This window comes from Ranitomeya imitator, chromosome 9 (genome assembly GCF_032444005.1).
Source record: "Ranitomeya imitator isolate aRanImi1 chromosome 9, aRanImi1.pri, whole genome shotgun sequence".
NCBI classification, from domain to species: Eukaryota; Metazoa; Chordata; class Amphibia; order Anura; family Dendrobatidae; genus Ranitomeya; species Ranitomeya imitator.
The window spans coordinates 7,925,077-7,945,500 of NC_091290.1; the positions used below are offsets into that span (position 1 = coordinate 7,925,077).

The window sequence follows — 20,424 nt, forward strand, 5'->3', positions numbered from 1 at the left end:
CTGTCAGTATACACTATATATCAGGAAGTGTACAGCCGCTCCTGTGTATATCGTGCCGGCAGTATACGCTATATATCAGGGAGTATACAACCGCTCCTGTGTATATCGTGCTGTCAGTATACACTATATATCAGGGAGTGTACAGCCGCTCCTGTGTATATCGTGCTGTCAGTATATGCTATATATAAGGGAGTGTACAGCCGCTCCTGTGTATAACGTGCCGGCAGTATACGCTATATATCAGGGAGTGTACAGCCACTCCTGTGTATAACGTGCGGTCAGTATACAGTATATACCAGGAGTGTACAGCCGCTCCTGTGTATAACGTGCTGTCAGTATACACTATATATCAGGGAGTGTACAGCCGCTCCTGTGTATATCGTGCTGTCAGTATACACTATATATCAGGGAGTATACAGCCGCTCCTGTGTATAATGTGCCGGCAGTATACACTATATATCAGGGAGTGTACAGCCGCTCCTGTGTATTTCGTGCTGTCAGTATATGCTATATATCAGGGAGTATACAGCCGCTCCTGTGTATAACGTGCGGTCAGTATACACTATATATCAGGGAGTGTACAGCCGCTCCTGTGTATATCGTGCTGTCAGTATACACTATATATCAGGGAGTATACAGCCGCTCCTGTGTATAATGTGCCGGCAGTATACACTATATATCAGGGAGTGTACAACCGCTCCTGTGTATAACGTGCCGTCAGTATATGCTATATATCAGGGAGTATACAGCCGCTCCTGTGTATAACGTGCGGTCAGTATACACTATATATCAGGGAGTGTACAGCCGCTCCTGTGTATAACGTGCTGTCAGTATACACTATATATCAGGGAGTATACAGCCGCTCCTGTGTGTAACGTGTGGTCAGTATACACTATATATCAGGGAGTGTACAGCCGCTCCTGTCTATAACGTGCTGTCAGTATACACTATATATCAGGGAGTGTACAGCCACTCCTGTGTATATCGTGCTGTCAGTATATGCTATATATCAGGGAGTATACAGCCACTCCTGTGTATATCGTGCTGTCAGTATACACTATATATCAGGGAGTGTACAGCCGCTCCTGTGTATATCGTGCTGTCAGTATATGCTATATATCAGGGAGTGTATAGCCGCTCCTGTGTATAACGTGTGGTCAGTATACACTATATATCAGGGAGTGTACAGCCGCTCCTGTGTATAACGTGCGGTCAGTATACAGTATATATCAGGGAGTGTACAGCCGCTCCTGTGTATAACGTGCGGTCAGTATACACTATATATCAGGAAGTGTACAGCCGCTCCTGTGTATATCGTGCTGTCAGTATACACTATATATCAGGGAGTGTACAGCCGCTCCTGTGTATAACGTGCTGTCAGTATACACTATATACCAGGAGTGTACAGCCGCTCCTGTGTATAACGTGTGGTCAGTATACACTATATATCAGGAAGTGTACAGCCGCTCCTGTGTATATCGTGCTGTCAGTATACACTATATACCAGGAGTGTACAGCCGCTCCTGTGTATAACGTGCTGTCAGTATATGCTATATACCAGGAGTGTACAGCCGCTCCTGTGTATATCGTGCTGTCAGTATATGCTATATATCAGGGAGTGTACAGCCGCTCCTGTGTATATCGTGCTGTCAGTATACACTATATATCAGGAAGTGTACAGCCGCTCCTGTGTATATCGTGCCGGCAGTATACGCTATATATCAGGGAGTGTACAGCCACTCCTGTGTATAACGTGTGGTCAGTATACACTATATATCAGGGAGTGTACAGCCGCTCCTGTGTATATCGTGCTGTCAGTATATGCTATATATAAGGGAGTGTACAGCCGCTCCTGTGTATAACGTGCCGGCAGTATATGCTATATACCAGGAGTGTACAGCCGCTCCTGTGTATATCGTGTGGTCAGTATACACTATATATCAGGAAGTATACAGCCGCTCCTGTGTATATCGTGCTGTCAGTATACACTATATATCAGGGAGTGTACAGCCGCTCCTGTGTATATCGTGCTGTCAGTATACACTATATATCAGGAAGTGTACAGCCGCTCCTGTGTATAATGTGCCGGCAGTATACGCTATATATCAGGGAGTGTACAGCCGCTCCTGTGTATATCGTGCTGTCAGTATACGCTATATATCAGGGAGTGTACAGCCGCTCCTGTGTATATCGTGCTGTCAGTATATGCTATATATAAGGGAGTGTACAGCCGCTCCTGTGTATAACGTGCTGTCAGTATACACTATATATCAGGGAGTGTACAGCCGCTCCTGTGTATATCGTGCTGTCAGTATATGCTATATATCAGGGAGTGTACAGCCACTCCTGTGTATAATGTGCCGGCAGTATACACTATATATCAGGGAGTGTACAGCCGCTCCTGTGTATAATGTGCCGGCAGTATACACTATATATCAGGGAGTGTACAGCCACTCCTGTGTATAACGTGCGGTCAGTATACACTATATATCAGGGAGTGTACAGCCGCTCCTGTGTATAACGTGCGGTCAGTATACAGTATATACCAGGAGTGTACAGCCGCTCCTGTGTATAATGTGCGGTCAGTATACACTATATATCAGGGAGTGTACAGCCGCTCCTGTGTATATCGTGCTGTCAGTATACACTATATATCAGGTACTGACCTTAATACTGTCACTCTTGGCTCTCGGTTGCGCTGCGTTCCCCTGTTTGCTCCCCCCATGTTTCCCATTCATCAGGCTGTCTGGGGGGAGTTTCTGAAACAGAGAAGAACACGATTATCCCACGTCATGACGTACGGGAGGGCGGATTTACTCCGCAGCATAATAGTGGACCAAGAGGTGTAGAAAAACGACCGTTCTTGGTACTGCAGCACCTACTGAAGTGAATGGGAACAAATCTGCAGTACTGAGAATGGGCTCTGATGAGCGGGGGTCTGCATGTCGGATCTACACTGATCTGATGTTGATGACCTGTCAGTATATAATTAGCGATGAGCGAGCGGGCTGGGATAAGGTGATATCACGCTCCTGTGCTAACAGAGTATTTCCGGCGTGCTCGAATACTATGTTCGATTCCCACGGCTGCAAGTATCAGCTGTTCAAAAGCCACAACACGTAAGGGGTCTGTCTGTCTGTTAGACAATCCCTGCAGGTGTAGTGGCGGTCTATCAGAGACATGCAGCCATGGGACGTGAACAGATTTTTCGAGCACACTGAGGATAATCTGTTAGCACAGGAGCGTGATATCCCCTTATCCCAGCACACCGAGGATACTCTGTTAGCACAGGAGCGTGATATCTCCTTATCCCAGCACACCGAGGATACTCTGTTAGCACAGGAGCGTGATATCTCCTTATCCGAGCACGCTGAGGATACTGTTACTACAGGAGCGTGATATCTCCTTATCCCAGCACACTGAGGATACTGTTAGCACAGGAGCGTGATATCTCCTTATCCCAGCACACTGAGGATACTCTGTTAGCACAGGAGTGTGATATCTCCTTATCCCAGCACACTGAGGATAATCGGTTAGCACAGGAGCGTGATATCTCCTTATCCCAGCACACCGAGGATACTCTGTTAGCACAGGAGCGTGATATCTCCTTATCCGAGCACGCTGAGGATACTGTTACTACAGGAGCGTGATATCTCCTTATCCCAGCACACTGAGGATACTCTGCTAGGACACGAGCGTGATATCTCCTTATCCCAGCACACTGAGGATACTGTTAGCACAGGAGCGTGATATCCCCTTATCCCAGCACACTGAGGATACTGTTAGCACAGGAGTGTGATATCTCCTTATCCGAGCACGCTGAGGATACTGTTACTACAGGAGCGTGATATCCCCTTATCCCAGCACACTGAGGATACTGTTACTACAGGAGCATGATATCCCCTTATCCCAGCACACTGAGGATACTGTTAGCACAGGAGTGTGATATCTCCTTATCCGAGCACGCTGAGGATACTGTTACTACAGGAGCGTGATATCCCCTTATCCCAGCACACTGAGGATACTGTTAGCACAGGATCGTGATATCTCCTTATCCGAGCACGCTGAGGATACTGTTACTACAGGAGCGTGATATCCCCTTATCCCAGCACACTGAGGATACTGTTAGCACAGGAGCGTGATATCTCCTTATCCCAGCACGATGAGGATATTGTTAGCACAGGAGCATGATATCACCTTATCCCAGCACACTGAGGATACTCTTAGCACAGGAGCGTGATATCTCCTTATCCGAGCACGATGAAGATACTGTTATCACAGGAGCGTGATATCACCTTATCCCAGAACACTGAGAATACTGTTAGCACAGGAGCGTGATATCCCCTTATCCCAGCACGCTGAGGATACTGTTAGTACAGGAGCGTGATATCACCTTATCCCAGAACACTGAGAATACTGTTAGCACAGGATCGTGATATTACTTTATCCCAGCACGCTGAGGATACTCTGTTAGCACAGGAGTGTGATATCTCCTTATCCCAGCAAACTGAGGATACTCTTAGCACAGGGGCGTGATATCTCCTTATCCCAGCACGCTGAGGATACTGTTAGTACAGGAGCGTTATATCTCCTTATCCCAGCACGCTGAGGATACTCTTAGCACAGGAGCGTGATATCTCCTTATCCCAGCACACTGAGAATACTGTTAGCACAGGAGCGTGATATCACCTTATCCCAGCACACTGAGAATACTGTTAGCACAGGAGCGTGATATCTCCTTATCCCAGCCTGCTGAGGATACTCTGCTAGGACACGAGCGTGATATCTCCTTATCCGAGCACACTGAGGATACTCTGTTAGCACAGGAGTGTGATGTCTCCTTATCCGAGCACGCTGAGGATACTGTTAGTACAGGAGCGTGATATCTCCTTATCCCAGCACACTGAGGATACTGTTAGCACAGGAGCGTGATATCTCCTTATTCCAGCACACTGAGGATACTGTTAGCACAGGAGCGGGATATCTCTTATCCCAGCAGCACGCTGAGGATACTCTGTTAGCACAGGAGCGTGATATCTCCTTATCCCAGCACGCTCGCTCATCACTATGTGGAATTCCTGGACACCTCTCATCATAACGAAGTCTTTCCCGTGTGACTCTCACCCGCACACAATCGGCTCCGGTCGTCGTCTGTTCTTCATTTTTTTCATCTGTAAACGTTTTCTCCAAAATGAGGAAAGTGAAGAATCCGATGATCACCCACAGGCCGAGGAGACGCTGCTGCTGGAGGGACTGAGCGCTGCCTGCCGGGAGGAGGAATCAGATTATACACGGGAGCCGGCCGGAGGGTACGGGAGCCGGCCGGAGGGTGAGGGGGCACGGGAGCCGGACGGAGGGTGGGGGGGTACGTGAGCCGGACAAAGGGTGGGGGGTACGGGAGCCGGACAGAGGGTGGAGGGGTACGGGAGCCGGACAGAGGGTGGGGGGGGGGGGTACGGGAGCCGGACAGAGGGTGGGGGGGCACGGGAGCCGGACAGAGGGTGGGGGGGCACGGGAGCCGGATGGAGGGTGGGGCACGGGAGCCGGACGGAGGGTGGGGGGGCACAGGAGCCGGATGGAGGGTGGGGGGGCACGGGAGCCGGACGGAGGGTGGGGGGGCACGGGAGCCGGCCGGAGGGTGGGGGGGCACGGGAGCCGGCCGGGGGGGTGGGGGGACACGGGAGCTGGCCGAAGGGTGGAGGGGCACGAGAGCCGGACGGAGGGGCACGGGATACCTGTATGATTGGAGGAGTGATGTGCAAGCAGCGGGCTGACAGCAGCGGTGCGCCCCACTCCACCCAGGAAGTCTAGGACTTTTTCCCCCTTTTCACTGCACAGGGGTAACACAGGCCTGTGTGTCATGTGATCGTCACTACTGACACGTGCTGCACGTTCACACATTCTCACCTGCCAGGTACTAACGTGCAGGAACACGTCCGCAGTCACCAGACTATCACATAAACTCTTTTGTCTGATATTAAGATTTGTAGGAGTAAATGCAAAATATTTCCCCACTTATAAAATGAGCACCAGGTAGGTGAGTGCACAGCCCGCGTCTAGGGGGGCGCAATACCGTTCACTTCAACAGGGGAGCGTTGCGATACAGAAAAGCAAAACTTATTAACCCTTCCAGCGTAATGATCTGTAATACACAGAGCTGTTTCAGGACTCCCTAAGAAGCTCTGTGGGGCATCGCTGACTAGTGGTGGTCCTAGAGAAGCCTGTTAAAGGGGATTCTCCAATCATCTTTCACCATTAAAATACGGGTTGGGGACGGCGTGTGACTGCTGCGTCGTGACTGTGGCCAGTGATTGGCTGCAGCAATTACACACCATCCTCAAGCGAGGAGACCATAAGGGACCCCGAGCAGCAGTACAGGGGATCAGTACGTGAGTATATGGTTTTTCTTTTGTATATTTTACACCATGCTGGGGCCATTTTTATGAAGGGGGATATCCTCTTATAACACAAGCTAATTAACAACCGCCAATCTTTCCTTCATTGCACTGCACACAGACTGGAGAGGTGGCGGCGCCCGGGGGGCTCACATACCTGTGGTGGCGCTGCAGGTGTATGCCCAGGCCTCCGGCAGGAGATGAACAAACACGTCGCCCAATAAACCACCAATGGCAAAACTCAGCAGCTGCTTCAGCCTCTTGGCGCCTTCTGAAAACGGAAACTCTGAATAAACGACCTTTACCGAGAATGAATGGAGGCAGTGATAAATAACGGCGGCTGCGGAGGTCGGCGGGGGAATGAAGTGTGCGGCGGTCACACAAGGAGCACTCACACGGGGAAGAGGACGGTCACACAAGGAGCACTCACACGGGGAAGAGGACGGTCACACAAGGAGCACTCACATGGGGAAGAGGACGGTCACACAAGGAGCACTCACACGGGGAAGAGGACGGTCACACAAGGAGCACTCACACGGGGAAGAGGACGGTCACACAAGGAGCACTCACACGGGGAAGAGGACGGTCACACAAGGAGCACTCACACGGGGAAGAGGACGGTCACACAAGGAGCACTCACACGGGGAAGAGGACGGTCACACAAGGAGCACTCACACGGGGAAGAGGACGGTCACACAAGGAGCACTCACATGGGGAAGAGGACGGTCACACAAGGAGCACTCACATGGGGAAGAGGACGTCGGGATTTCTTCTAGTCATCGCCGGATCACAGCAGAACCATCCACATTAACCCCTTCCCTCCGCAGCCAATTTTCATCTTAATGATTCTGTTTTTTCCTCCAGTTCTCCCAAGGCCCAGAACTTTCTTTATTTTACTATCTGGGTTTGCATTTTTCAGGACGAGTTGAGTTGTGGCATTAAATGACCCCATGCGCTTGTGTTTATCACAAACTTTTGTTAAAAAAAAAAAAAAAAAAAAAGGAGTTGCCTTCAGAACTTTCTGGGCACTATAACTTCTCTATTTTCCGGTCAATAACATTTAAAGGGGATGGATTTTTTTGCGGTGCGAGCTGTAGTTTTTAATCATCATCATTTTGGGGTGCGATTTCTTTATTTCTTTTTCTGTAGAATGCAAAATACCCCCCAGCTCCCCCCCCCAAAAAAAAAAAAAAAAAGAAAAAGAAATTCCGCAGTTTTGCAATTTTTTTTTTGTGTTCACTGTCAGGAATAAATGTTATATTAAGAGATGAGACAGTGGTAAAAATGTTAATTTATTTTAGTTTTTAAGTTCTAGGACTAAGGGAGAATTTTTTTTAATTTAAATTAATTATTTTTAATAATTTTTTTTACATTATTTTTGGGCATGACCTGCGCTCAGCTGATCGCTTGTGCACTGCAGAAATTGCCATTTATTGTAAGATCTGAGGCTTGTCTATGAAGCCCGGAGACAGGACGAGCTCCGTATGCTGCAATCTGTATAGCGCAGCCGGCACCCGTAGTGTACAGAGGGGGCTTATCCCCTGAGCCCACCACAGAGTTAGAAAAACATGGCGACTTTCTCTGCACTGGGACGTGATCTGCTGACTAAGCACTAAGGCTAGGTTCACACTAGCGTTGCGCCGCCCTGCGTCGGCGACGCAACGCGCGACGCACGTAAAAACGCGCGCAAACGCGCGCAAAAACGCGCGCGTTTTGCGACGCGTGCGTCGTTTTTGACGAAAATCGGACGCACAGAAAATGCTACAATGTAGCGTTTTCTTGCGTCCGACGCTAGCGTCGGAAACGACGCACGTGGCGAAAAACGCCACCAAAACAACGCACGCGTCCCCTATGTTAAACATAGGGGCGCGTCGCCGCTGCGTCGCCGGCGCAACAGCGACGCACATTGGCGGAACGCCAATGTGAACGTAGCCTAAGCGATGTCTGAGTCGCACATTGGGGGTTTCCTGACAAAACGCAGTTTTTTGGGTCTAGTTTGAGGACTGTCAAGTCCCATAAAAAGGACCGAACACCCCACAAAATAACAATTCTGGAGCATCGTCTTTTGTAACTCCGCACCGTGACTCTGCTGTTCTACCAGATTGATGAATTGGATGGTAAGATTTCCCTGGTGAATGACGGGCGTCCCTACAGGGTCTCACAGCGTCGCACTGAATGCACAGACTGTACTGACAATGGGAATGGTAACAAGATTTTCCAGGAGGAATACCAGAGTAACAAGACCACCAAGAGCTTCCATGATGGAGGCTGAGAGTTTACTGAACTTGTCGCTCTGCTCGTACCTTCAGATCTGAGCGTAGCGCCCGCCTCAACGGGAATCACCAGTAACGGAAGCACCCCGCTGAGTCCCACCAGCAACGAGCCAATCAGAGAGCAGATCCAGGCGTCCAGAGCGGAGGTGTTGGTATTTTCACAGGCACGGCTTCCTGGGGTACAGGCAGCGCTGAGGTGGAGCCCCCCACATGCAAAGAGCAGCCAGGGCAGAATCCTGACCCACATCATCCTGCGGGAAGAGGAACAAGAACAGAAGTAAAGATGAAAAGAGTTAGAGGAATGGTGGGCCGACGAGGCTTCAACTGAGGGGCGACACTGTGGGGTGCAACACGATGTGCCCTAAAACTGCATGGGAAGCAAGGGGAGCGCTCAGTAATGTGAACCAGTCACCCAGCAGAGCGCAAGCTCCACTGCCGAGCCACCGCGTAACCCCTGTCACCGGGGCGGCCCATGGGGCGCAGAACTGTCCCACTGAGCAACACCATGGGGCGCAAAACTGTCCCACTGAGCAACACCATGGGGCGCAGAACTGTCCCACTGAGCAACACCATGGGGCGCAGAACTGTCCCACTGAGCAACACCATGGGGCGCAGAACTGTCCCACTGAGCAACACCATGGGGCGCAAAACTGTCCCACTGAGCAACACCATGGGGCGCAGAACTGTCCCACTGAGCAACACCATGGGGCGCAGAACTGTCCTACTGAGCAACACCATGGGGCGCAAAACTGTCCCACTGAGCAATACTATGGAGTGCAGAACTGTCCCACTGAGCAACACCATGGGGCGCAGAACTGTCCCACTGAGCAACACCATGGGGCGCAAAACTGTCCCACTGAGCAATACTATGGGGCGCAGAACTGTCCCACTGAGCAACACCATGGGGCGCAGAACTGTCCTACTGAGCAACACCATGGGGCGCAGAACTGTCCTACTGAGCAACACCATGGGGCGCAGAACTGTCCCACTGAGCAACAACATGGGGCGCAGAACTGTCCTACTGAGCAACACCATGGGGCGCAGAACTGTCCTACTGAGCAACACCATGGGGCGCAGAACTGTCCTACTGAGCAACACCATGGGGCGCAGAACTGTCCCACTGAGCAACACCATGGGGCGCAAAACTGTCCCACTGAGCAATACTATGGGGCGCAGAACTGTCCCACTGAGCAACACCATGGGGCACAGAACTGTCCCACTGAGCAACACCATGGGGCGCAGAACTGTCCCACTGAGCAACACCATGGGGCGCAGAACTGTCCCACTGAGCAACACCATGGGGCGCAGAACTGTCCCACTGAGCAACACCATGGGGCGCAAAACTGTCCCACTGAGCAACACCATGGGGCGCAAAACTGTCCCACTGAGCAACACCATGGGGCGCAAAACTGTCCCACTGAGCAACACCATGGGGCGCAGAACTGTCCCACTGAGCAACACCATGGGGCGCAAAACTGTCCCACTGTCTCCTTCGTACCTGCACATCCTCTCCCCCATGCCCGTGTGTCCTCCCCTCCGTACCTGCACATCCTCTCTGCTAATCATCCTCTCCCCCACGCCCGTGTGTCCTTCCCTTCGTACCTGCACATCCTCTCTGCTAATCATCCTCTCCCCCACGCCCGTGTGTCCTCCCCTTCGTACCTGCACATCCTCTCCCTCACGCCCGTGTGTTCTCTCCTCCGTACCTGCACATCCTCTCCCCCATGCCCGTGTGTTCTCTCCTCCGTACCTGCACATCCTCTCCCCCACGCCCGTGTGTCCTCCTCTTCGTACCTGCACATCCTCTCCCCCACGCCCGTGTGTCCTCCCCTTCGTACCTGCACATCCTCTCCCTCACGCCCATGTGTCCTCCCCTTCGTACCTGCACATCCTCTCCCTCACGCCCGTGTGTTCTCTCCTCCGTACCTGCACATCCTCTCCCCCATGCCCGTGTGTTCTCTCCTCCGTACCTGCACATCCTCTCCCCCACGCCCGTGTGTCCTCCTCTTCGTACCTGCACATCCTCTCCCCCACGCCCGTGTGTCCTCCCCTTCGTACCTGCACATCCTCTCCCCCACACCTGCACATCCTCTCCCCCACACCTGCACATCCTCTCCCCCACGCCCGTGTGTCCTCCCCTTCGTACCTGCACATCCTCTCCCCCACACCTGCACATCCTCTCCCCCACACCTGCACATCCTCTCCCCCACGCCCGTGTGTCCTCCTCTTCGTACCTGCACATCCTCTCTGCTAATCATTCTCTCCCCCACGCCCGTGTGTCCTCCTCTTCATACCTGCACATCCTCTCCCCCACGCCCGTGTGTCCTCCTCTTCGTACCTGCACATCCTCTCCCGTGTATGCTCCCCTTCGTATCTGCACATCCTCTCTGCTAATCATCCTCTCCCCATACCCGCACCGTTACTAATCCTCCTTCCACACTTCTGCTGGTAACGAGGCTCCGGGGATCACATTTCCAGCTGTCACCTTACATAACAGATCACCACTTGCACCTCCAGGACATTATAAAAACACGTCAGATACATTAATGCACACACCCAGCACCGAAATATTAGCACACAATAATCCAGGCCCGCAGGCACCAAATCCGCCGTCATTCCAGGGCAGGGCGCATTTACAGCGTTCTACACGGGAGACTTTCTGGATCTCAGTAAAACACAGAAGATTTTGCGCTTCGTGTAGGAAATTTGGTACAAGAGAATATAAATATGAAATAAAGCAAAGTGAGACAATAGACCTGACGGCGGCTCCAGTGTGGTGCCATCATGGGGGAACTCGGGGCACATTACTGTATACGGGGGAACTCGGGGCATCATTACTGTATACGAGGGAACTCGGGGCACATTACTGTATATGGGGGAACTCGGGGCATCATTACTGTATACGGGGGAACATTACTGTATACGGGGGAACTCGGGGCACATTACTGTATACTGGGGAACTCGGGGCACATTACTGTATACGGGGGAACTCGGGGCATCATTACTGTATACGGGGGAACTCGGGGTATCATTACTGTATACGGGGGAACATTACTGTATACGGGGGAACTTGGGGCATCATTACTGTATACTGGGGAACTCGGGGCACATTACTGTATACTGGGGAACTCGGGGCACATTACTGTATACGGGGGAACTCGGGGCACATTACTGTATACGAGGGAACTCGGGGCACATTACTGTATATGGGGGAACTCGGGGCATCATTACTGTATACGGGGGAACATTACTGTATACGGGGGAACTCGGGGCACATTACTGTATACGGGGGAACTTGGGGCATCATTACTGTATACTAGGGAACTCGGGGCACATTACTGTATACGGGGGAACTCGGGGCACATTACTGTATACGGGGGAACTCGGGGCACATTACTGTATACGGGGGAACTCGGGGCACATTACTGTATACAGGGGCACATTACTGTATACGGGAGAACTCGGGGCATCATTACTGTATACGGGGAACATTACTGTATATGGGGGAACTCGGGGCACATTACTGTATACGGGGGAACTCGGGGCACATTACTGTATATGGGGGAACTCGGGGCACATTACTGTATATGGGGGAACTCGGGGCATCATTACTGTATACGGGGAACTCGGGGCACATTACTGTATATGGGGGAACTCGGGGCACATTACTGTATCTGGGGGAACTCGGGGCACATTACTGTATATGGGGGAACTCGGTGCATCATTACTATATCTGGGGGAACTTGGGGCATCATTTCTATATATGGGTGAACTCGGGGTATCATGACTGTATATGGGGGAACTCGGGGCATCATTACTGTATACGGGGCACATTACTGTATATGGGGAACTCGGGGCATCATTACTGTATACGGGGGAACTCGGGGCACATTACTGTATACGAGGGAACTCGGGGCACATTACTGTATATGGGGGAACTCGGGGCATCATTACTGTATACGGGGGAACATTACTGTATACGGGGGAACTCGGGGCACATTACTGTATACTGGGGAACTCGGGGCACATTACTGTATACGGGGGAACTCGGGGCACATTACTGTATACGAGGGAACTCGGGGCACATTACTGTATATGGGGGAACTCGGGGCATCATTACTGTATACGGGGGAACATTACTGTATACGGGGGAACTCGGGGCACATTACTGTATACGGGGGAACTTGGGGCATCATTACTGTATACTAGGGAACTCGGGGCACATTACTGTATACGGGGGAACTCGGGGCACATTACTGTATACGGGGGAACTCGGGGCACATTACTGTATACGGGGGAACTCGGGGCACATTACTGTATACAGGGGCACATTACTGTATACGGGAGAACTCGGGGCATCATTACTGTATACGGGGAACATTACTGTATATGGGGGAACTCGGGGCACATTACTGTATACGGGGGAACTCGGGGCACATTACTGTATATGGGAGAACTCGGGGCATCATTACTGTATACGGGGAACTCGGGGCACATTACTGTATATGGGGGAACTCGGGGCACATTACTGTATCTGGGGGAACTCGGGGCACATTACTGTATATGGGGGAACTCGGTGCATCATTACTATATCTGGGGGAACTTGGGGCATCATTTCTATATATGGGTGAACTCGGGGTATCATGACTGTATATGGGGGAACTCGGGGCATCATTACTGTATACGGGGCACATTACTGTATATGGGGAACTCGGGGCATCATTACTGTATACGGGGGCACATTACCCATTACCCAATATACATTACTGTATATGTGGGAACTCGGGGCATCATTACTGTATACGGGGGCACATTACTGTATATGGGGAACTCGGGGCACATTACTGTATATGGGGGAACTTCAAGGCGTCATTACTGTATATAAGAGCATCATTACTGTTTATGGGGGACCTCAGGGCATCATTACTGTATGAGGAGGCACTTGGGGCACATTACTGTATATAAGGGCATCATTTCTGTATACGGGGGGACCTCGGGGCGTCATTACTGTATATGGGGGAACTCAAGGCGTCATTACTGTTTATGGGGCAACTCGGGGGTCATTACTGTTTATGGGGGAACTCGGGGCATAATTACTGTATTTTTGCTACTCCAGAGTTGCTGAGACTTGTAGTTCTACAGAAACAAAAACAAAAGTGAAGCAGAGTGAAGTTTGCAGGTTATCAGGTTTGCTGGGGCCTATAGTCCCTCATTCATACTGACCTAGGGCTGTTACGTGAGGAATGCCAGGCACGCTGGGACTTGCAGTCCACCTTCAGCTGCTGCTTTCACTGCCCCCAGACCCGCACTGCGGCCACTTCTCACCCCCAAACCCGCACAAATCCCCGCCATACATACCAGAATAAATCACGGTCCTGCTCTCGGCTCTCCGCTGGTTCCCGGCCATCCCCGTCCTCCTCCGCCCAACTCCCCGCCCCTCAGCCGGAGCCACGTGTCACCTCCCCCGGAACCATTACGTCATGCCTCCGGCGTCCGGCGGGAAGCATTCCACTGAGCACTTCCGGCTGCGTATAAGGCCACGGGGGAATGTAAATACAGTGGAACCCATTCAGCCTCGGATGAGCAGTTGTTGTGCTGACATCTTGTGGACAGTCTGGTAACTGCAGTGACTGGAAATCGTCCATTACTGGGATGTTTTTCTTCTGTGGAGCCATGAAGAGGGTTAGGCCGGGGGTCACACCAGAGAGGAATAGGGCCGAGCGCTTTGTGAGAAAACATTGCACAGCACCTGGACCAATGTTAATCTATGGGGAAGCTCACATCACGGTTTTTTTTCCTCGGTGTAGTCTACATGCAAGTGAAATCACAGCATGCTGCGACTGTGCGCGTATGTCAGCCGAGTCTTGCTACTCCTAGTCAATGGCTGGAGTCACACACAATGTATAAAAAATCTGTCCGGTATTGTCTGCCGAGAATCGCACAAATGTTCTCCGTATGGTGATCCGTATCTCATCCATGTGCAATGCCAGGATGCGTTTTTTCTCAAAAAAGTGCGCGTCATCCATATGTCATCCGTATGGTGAGATTTTCTCACACACTTGCAAAATGAGCAAATAACGGCTGAGCCTTTCCTGTCACCTGCCCAATGCCTGAGAATTTCTCGCAAGTCACACTGACGGTCCGTGTGCTGTGCGATTTTTTTCCTCGCCCCCATAGTCTTGCATTGCCGTTTCTCAGCTGAAATACGCTGACAATTGCAGCATGCTGCGAGTTCACTCGCAAGTATAATATGGACGAGAAAAAAACGCATGATGGGAGCTGCCCCATAGATTAACATTGGTCCGAGTGTTATGCCATTTTTATTTATCGCTTAGCACTCGTCCGTATTACCCCGGCCTATGGGTGACCCCGTGGCCGGCCTATGGGTGAGAGAAAAAACGCACAGCACTCGGAGCATGCAACTACTGTCCGTCTTTTACGCATCGGTGTCCTTTGAAAAGCCGGGAATTCATGTGCCGCATACAGTAATATCACACTGACAGGTAAGAATAGATATATACACATAGAATATATATCATATACATGTCAGGAACACACATATATATATATATATATTTATATTGAACAGAAAGATAGAAGAAAAGCCGGTAATTCATGTGCGCGTACAGTAAAATCACACTGACAGGTTATAATAGAATAGATATACACACATATAATATATATATACACACACATGTCAGGAATACACATATATATGTATTTATATTGCACAGATAGAAGAAAAGCCGGCAATTCATCTGCCGGCTTCTGTAAAATCACTGCAGGAGCCGACAAAAGAAACAAAAAAATAATTTGTGTATGATCGGCAAAAAAATCAAGAAGCGTGTAACGTCTCTACCGCATCTGGGTCTTTTTCAAAGAATGCTAGAGTTGATTTTAATTAGCAAGACAAATGCTGCACGGTTTAAGGTGGCGGGAATTTGCATGTTTGATAATAATGTCCCTATTGTTTCTTTTGTGGGGTCAATATTTTCATTTATTTAAAGCTTTAGTAAATGATTGAGAGTGCAGCTGTTTAACCTTCGCCTGTTGATCTTTGGATCGGCCCTGGTCAGCGAGCACCTCCTCCTCTCTGAAAGCTGAGCGCGCCTCCTTACTTACGTTCTACTATTTTTGGTGGATGCATGCACAAGCAAACAGATGGCATCACACACCTTTGCCTATGACAATACCTCTGCAGGCAACAAACTTGCAAAAGTCACTGACCCAGGTGACTTCCTGAAGACTCTTCGCACACGAGACTATGAGAAGGAAAAATGCAAGTTAATGTCATATGACCTCCATTCTATCACTCTTGTTGAAAATCATAAACAGAGCCAAATTCCACGAGGCCTGAGATGTAACCTCCGTCCAGCTCTTTGCAGAGAAACCCAAATATTGTGAAAAATTCAGACGGATCCTAAATAAATGTTCCTTTTGACATTATTCTATTAACTATTGATTTTCTTCAAACAGCAATCAGCGAGACAATGGCGAAAATCACGTCGATAGAGGAACAATTATCAGCAACACTTTCCAGTACAGAGTGGGACACCCTGAAGACTAAAACGGATCAAGTCATTGAAAAGCACCGTAAACTACTATAGGAGAGAAAAAGGTCAAAGTTCCAGCGCGACTCAGAAGATTACGCCCAAGAAAAGGTATATAGATGGAGCAAATTCTCAACACTGGGTAGACGCCGAACAAACTGCGGCACACGACATGGCTCGTTCAGCTCCGGAAGCGAAAGTCCAACTGGCTCCCAGAACCAATACAGTTTCTTAGGCAGACGACATCCGGGGAGAGACAACTGACGTCCACTGGGAGGAGGTCAACGCGGAGGTCCAGTTGGAAGCGGAGGAGACAGCAGCACAACGAGGTTGCAGGTAAGACCCCTAACACGGTGGTCAACATTTCATCGTACACCCTCAGTCCAACTGAACTAGCGGTCCTCCCCCGAGGCCTCTCCTTCTGTCCCAGATTCAGACTTGAGCCAGATTTGCAACGATTCTTTCGCAACATCAGGCTCAAGACGCATTTTGGACTCCAGGAATGATCCGTTAAGAACAGAACAGCCCCAACCGGGGAAGTTCTGTTCCTGACTTGTCTATTTCTACTTTAGGTCTTAGAAACATTAGTACTTTCAATCCACTACGTACGAACCATGCAACAGAGACATGCATAGACCTCATACACAGGGATATCTATGACTTCTTAAACTTGCAACAAAAGGGTTCTTTTCCAATGGCCAATAGCATATCTCAGTCTGATAAAGTAGCCATTGACTCGCTCAAGAACAATAGGGACATTATTATCAAACATGCAAATTCCCGACACCTTAAGCCGTGCAGCATTTGTTAGGCCAATAAAAATCAACTTTAGCGTTGTTTGAAAAAAGACCCAGATGCGGTAGAAACGTTACACGCTTCTTGATTTTTTTGCCGATCATACACAAATTATTTTTTTTTTCTTTTGTGGTGTCAATGTTTTCATTTATTAAAAACTTTTGCAATTAGGCCAAGGGGGTGGATATTCAGCAGTAGTAGGGAGGAGGAGCACTGAGGAGCTGTCAATCAGGCCAGGTGGGTGGATATTGAGCAGCAGTAGGGAGGAGGAGCACTGAGGAGCTGTCAATCAGGCCAGGTGGGCGGATATTCAGCAGCAGTAGGGAGGAGGAGCACTGAGGAGCTGTCAATCAGGCCAGGTGGGCAGATATTCAGCAGCAGTAGGGAGGAGGAGCACTGAGGAGCTGTCAATCAGGCCAGGTAGGCAGATATTCAGCAGCAGTAGGGAGGAGGAGCACTGAGGAGCTGTCAATCAGGCCAGGTGGGCGGATATTCAGCAGCAGTAGGGAGGAGGAGCACTGAGGAGCTGTCAATCAGGCCAGGTGGGCGGATATTCAGCAGCAGTAGGGAGGAGGAGCACTGAGGAGCTGTCAATCAGGCCAGGTGGGCGGATATTCAGCAGCAGTAGGGAGGAGGAGCACTGAGGAGCTGTCAATCAGGCCAGGTGGGCGGATATTCAGCAGCAGTAGGGAGGAGGAGCACTGAGGAGCTGTCAATCAGGCCAGGTAGGCAGATATTCAGCAGCAGTAGGGAGGAGGAGCACTGAGGAGCTGTCAATCAGGCCAAGTGGGCGGATATTCAGCAGCAGTAGGGAGGAGGAGCACTGGGGAGCTGTCAATCAGGCCAGGTGGGCGGATATTCAGCAGCAGTAGGGAGGAGGAGCACTGGGGAGCTGTCAATCAGGCCAGGTGGGCGGATATTCAGCAGCAGTAGGGAGGAGGAGCACTGAGGAGCTGTCAATCAGGCCAGGTGGGCGGATATTCAGCAGCAGTAGGGAGGAGGAGCACTGGGGAGCTGTCAATCAGGCCAGGTGGGCGGATATTCAGCAGCAGTAGGGAGGAGGCGCACTGGGGAGCTGTCAATCAGGCCAGGTAGGCGGATATTCAGCAGCAGTAAGGAGGAGGCGCACTGGGGAGCTGTCAATCAGGCCAGGTAGGCGGATATTCAGCAGCAGTAGGGAGGAGGCGCACTGGGGAGCTGTCAATCAGGCCAGGTGGGCGGATATTCAGCAGCAGTAGGGAGGAGGAGCACTGGGGAGCTGTCAATCAGGCCAGGTGGGCGGATATTCAGCAGCAGTAGGGAGGAGGCGCACTGGGGAGCTGTCAATCAGGCCAGGTAGGCGGATATTCAGCAGCAGTAAGGAGGAGGCTTGTTTGGCTTGTGGTTTTAGATGGTGCCCAGAAGATTGATCTATAAAGTCAATTCCAATCATCAGATATTTCAATGTGGATTATGGTAAATTCCAGATAATCTTGACATTATATTCAAGGCTTTGCATCTATAAAATCACAAGCGCCTGGGGTCTCCATTATTGTATTTTGTTCCCCCTTCTATATTAGTAAACTGCTAATAAAGCTTGAAAATTGCATGTAATTGTTATATAAGCGAGTGCCCTCCGCTGGGTTCAGGGGTCAGAGCTGCCACAAGTCGCCATTTCCATCCTAAATGTAGGAGCCCCAGCGATACGGCTGCAGCAGCTGTGTGTGTCCAGTAGAGGGCGCTGGCGGCTCAGCAGGGGCGTCGGACGGTTGTCGCAGATCCGTATTCCGCGTTCTTCCAGTGTGCACGCGCGCTTATGGATTATATTAACCCTTAAAGACCAAGATACTTTTAGTCTTTATCAAATTTTTTCAGATCAGTTTTTTATAGCTAAAGTATATTCTGTACTTTTTTTTTTTGCATCTTCGCAGCATAATGTGGTCATAATTTGGGGGGATATGTTATTTTTTATTCCTTTCTTGCCTTTTTGCACACTATAACATTTATATATAGAAGATGTTTACGTACCACAAAGAACAAGAAAGTAACGAGATGGCGGGAAAAATATCACAAAAATATCAAATGTTTAAAATATCCATAACGTGACGGGTGATGTCCTGCAATGTGATGGGGCGAAGCTCAGCAGTGTGAGGGGGGGATGCTCTTCAGTGTACGGGGCGATGCTCTGCAGTGTACGGGGCGATGCTCTGCGGTGTATGGGGCGATGCTCTGCAGTGTATGGGGTGATGCTGTGCAGTGTATGGGGTGATGCTGTGCAGTGTATGGGGTGATGCTCTGCAGTGTATGGGGCGTTGCTCTGCAGTGTATGGGGCGATGCTCTGCAGTGTATGGGGCGATGCTCTTCAGTGTACGGGGCGATGCTCTGCAGTGTACGGGGCGATGCTCTGCGGTGTATGGGGCGATGCTCTGCGGTGTATGGGGCGATGCTCTGCAGTGTATGGGGTGATGCTGTGCAGTGTATGGGGTGATGCTGTGCAGTGTATGGGGTGATGCTGTGCAGTGTATGGGGTGATGCTCTGCAGTGTATGGGGCGTTGCTCTGCAGTGTATGGGGCGATGCTCTGCAGTGTATGGGGCGATGCTCTTCAGTGTACGGGGCGATGCTCTGCAGTGTACGGGGCGATGCTCTGCGGTGTATGGGACGATGCTCTGCAGTGTGAGGGGGCGATGCTCTGCGGTGTACGGGGCGATGCTCTGCGGTGTATGGGGCGATGCTCTGCGGCATCACGTGGCTCTGACACGTACCACTTGCCTTTACATTGCACAGCGCCAGGGCAGGGCAGACAATTGCCGGTCAGAGGTGGTGATGCGTCCTTCCCAGATCCCACACGTCTGATACATGGCGGTCTCCTCCCCGTTGTGGGGGCATCAGAGACCCTCCACCAGTGACATCACATAGTGGTAATAGGACGTCCGCTGCCCCCTGTATTACATCATGGTGAATAAGGGGTTAAATCAGTAGAAAGTCCCTGCAGTTCCTCTCCGCTGTTCACACTTGCACTTCCTTTTTATAGACTGGATCAGAAAACTCCTCAGTTTCTGTTCCCTCAGGCAGCAGTCGGCGATGGCCCAGTATTGACCCCTGAGAAGCCCGGTGCTTTTCATGCCCGACCTCAAGGGAATTGATCAAAGTCACTTTCCTGATAAGTGTCACAATGTCATCCATGCCTCCATAACAGTGCCATCCACACTGCCTCCATAACAGTGCCATCCACACTGCCTCCGTAACAGTGCCATCCACACTGCCTCCGTAACAGTGCCATCCACACTGCCTCCACAACAGTGCCATCCACACTGCCTCCATAACAGTGCCATCCACACTGCCTCCGTAACAGTGCCATCCACACTGCCTCCGTAACAGTGCCATCCACACTGCCTCCACAACAGTGCCATCCACACTGCCTCCACAACA

General features: G+C 50.7%; 1 protein-coding gene across 3 annotated transcripts in view; it reads right to left on the minus strand.

The window, feature by feature from the left end:
• Nucleotides 1–19,776, minus strand: part of SLC39A13 (solute carrier family 39 member 13) — a 35,303-nt gene extending 15,527 nt beyond the window's left edge. Inside the window, exons 1-5 of one of the 3 annotated variants that reach the window (XM_069739734.1) lie at nucleotides 19,758–19,776; nucleotides 8,699–8,919; nucleotides 6,553–6,666; nucleotides 5,125–5,264; nucleotides 2,667–2,759 (exon numbers count right to left, since the gene is read on the minus strand). In XM_069739734.1, the coding sequence (XP_069595835.1) occupies nucleotides 2,667–2,759; nucleotides 5,125–5,264; nucleotides 6,553–6,666; nucleotides 8,699–8,918 (567 nt within the window). In that variant the 5' untranslated portion in view covers nucleotide 8,919; nucleotides 19,758–19,776. The other 2 variants (XM_069739735.1, XM_069739733.1) reach the window with 2 other exon arrangements.
• Nucleotides 19,777–20,424: the final 648 nt, after the last annotated feature.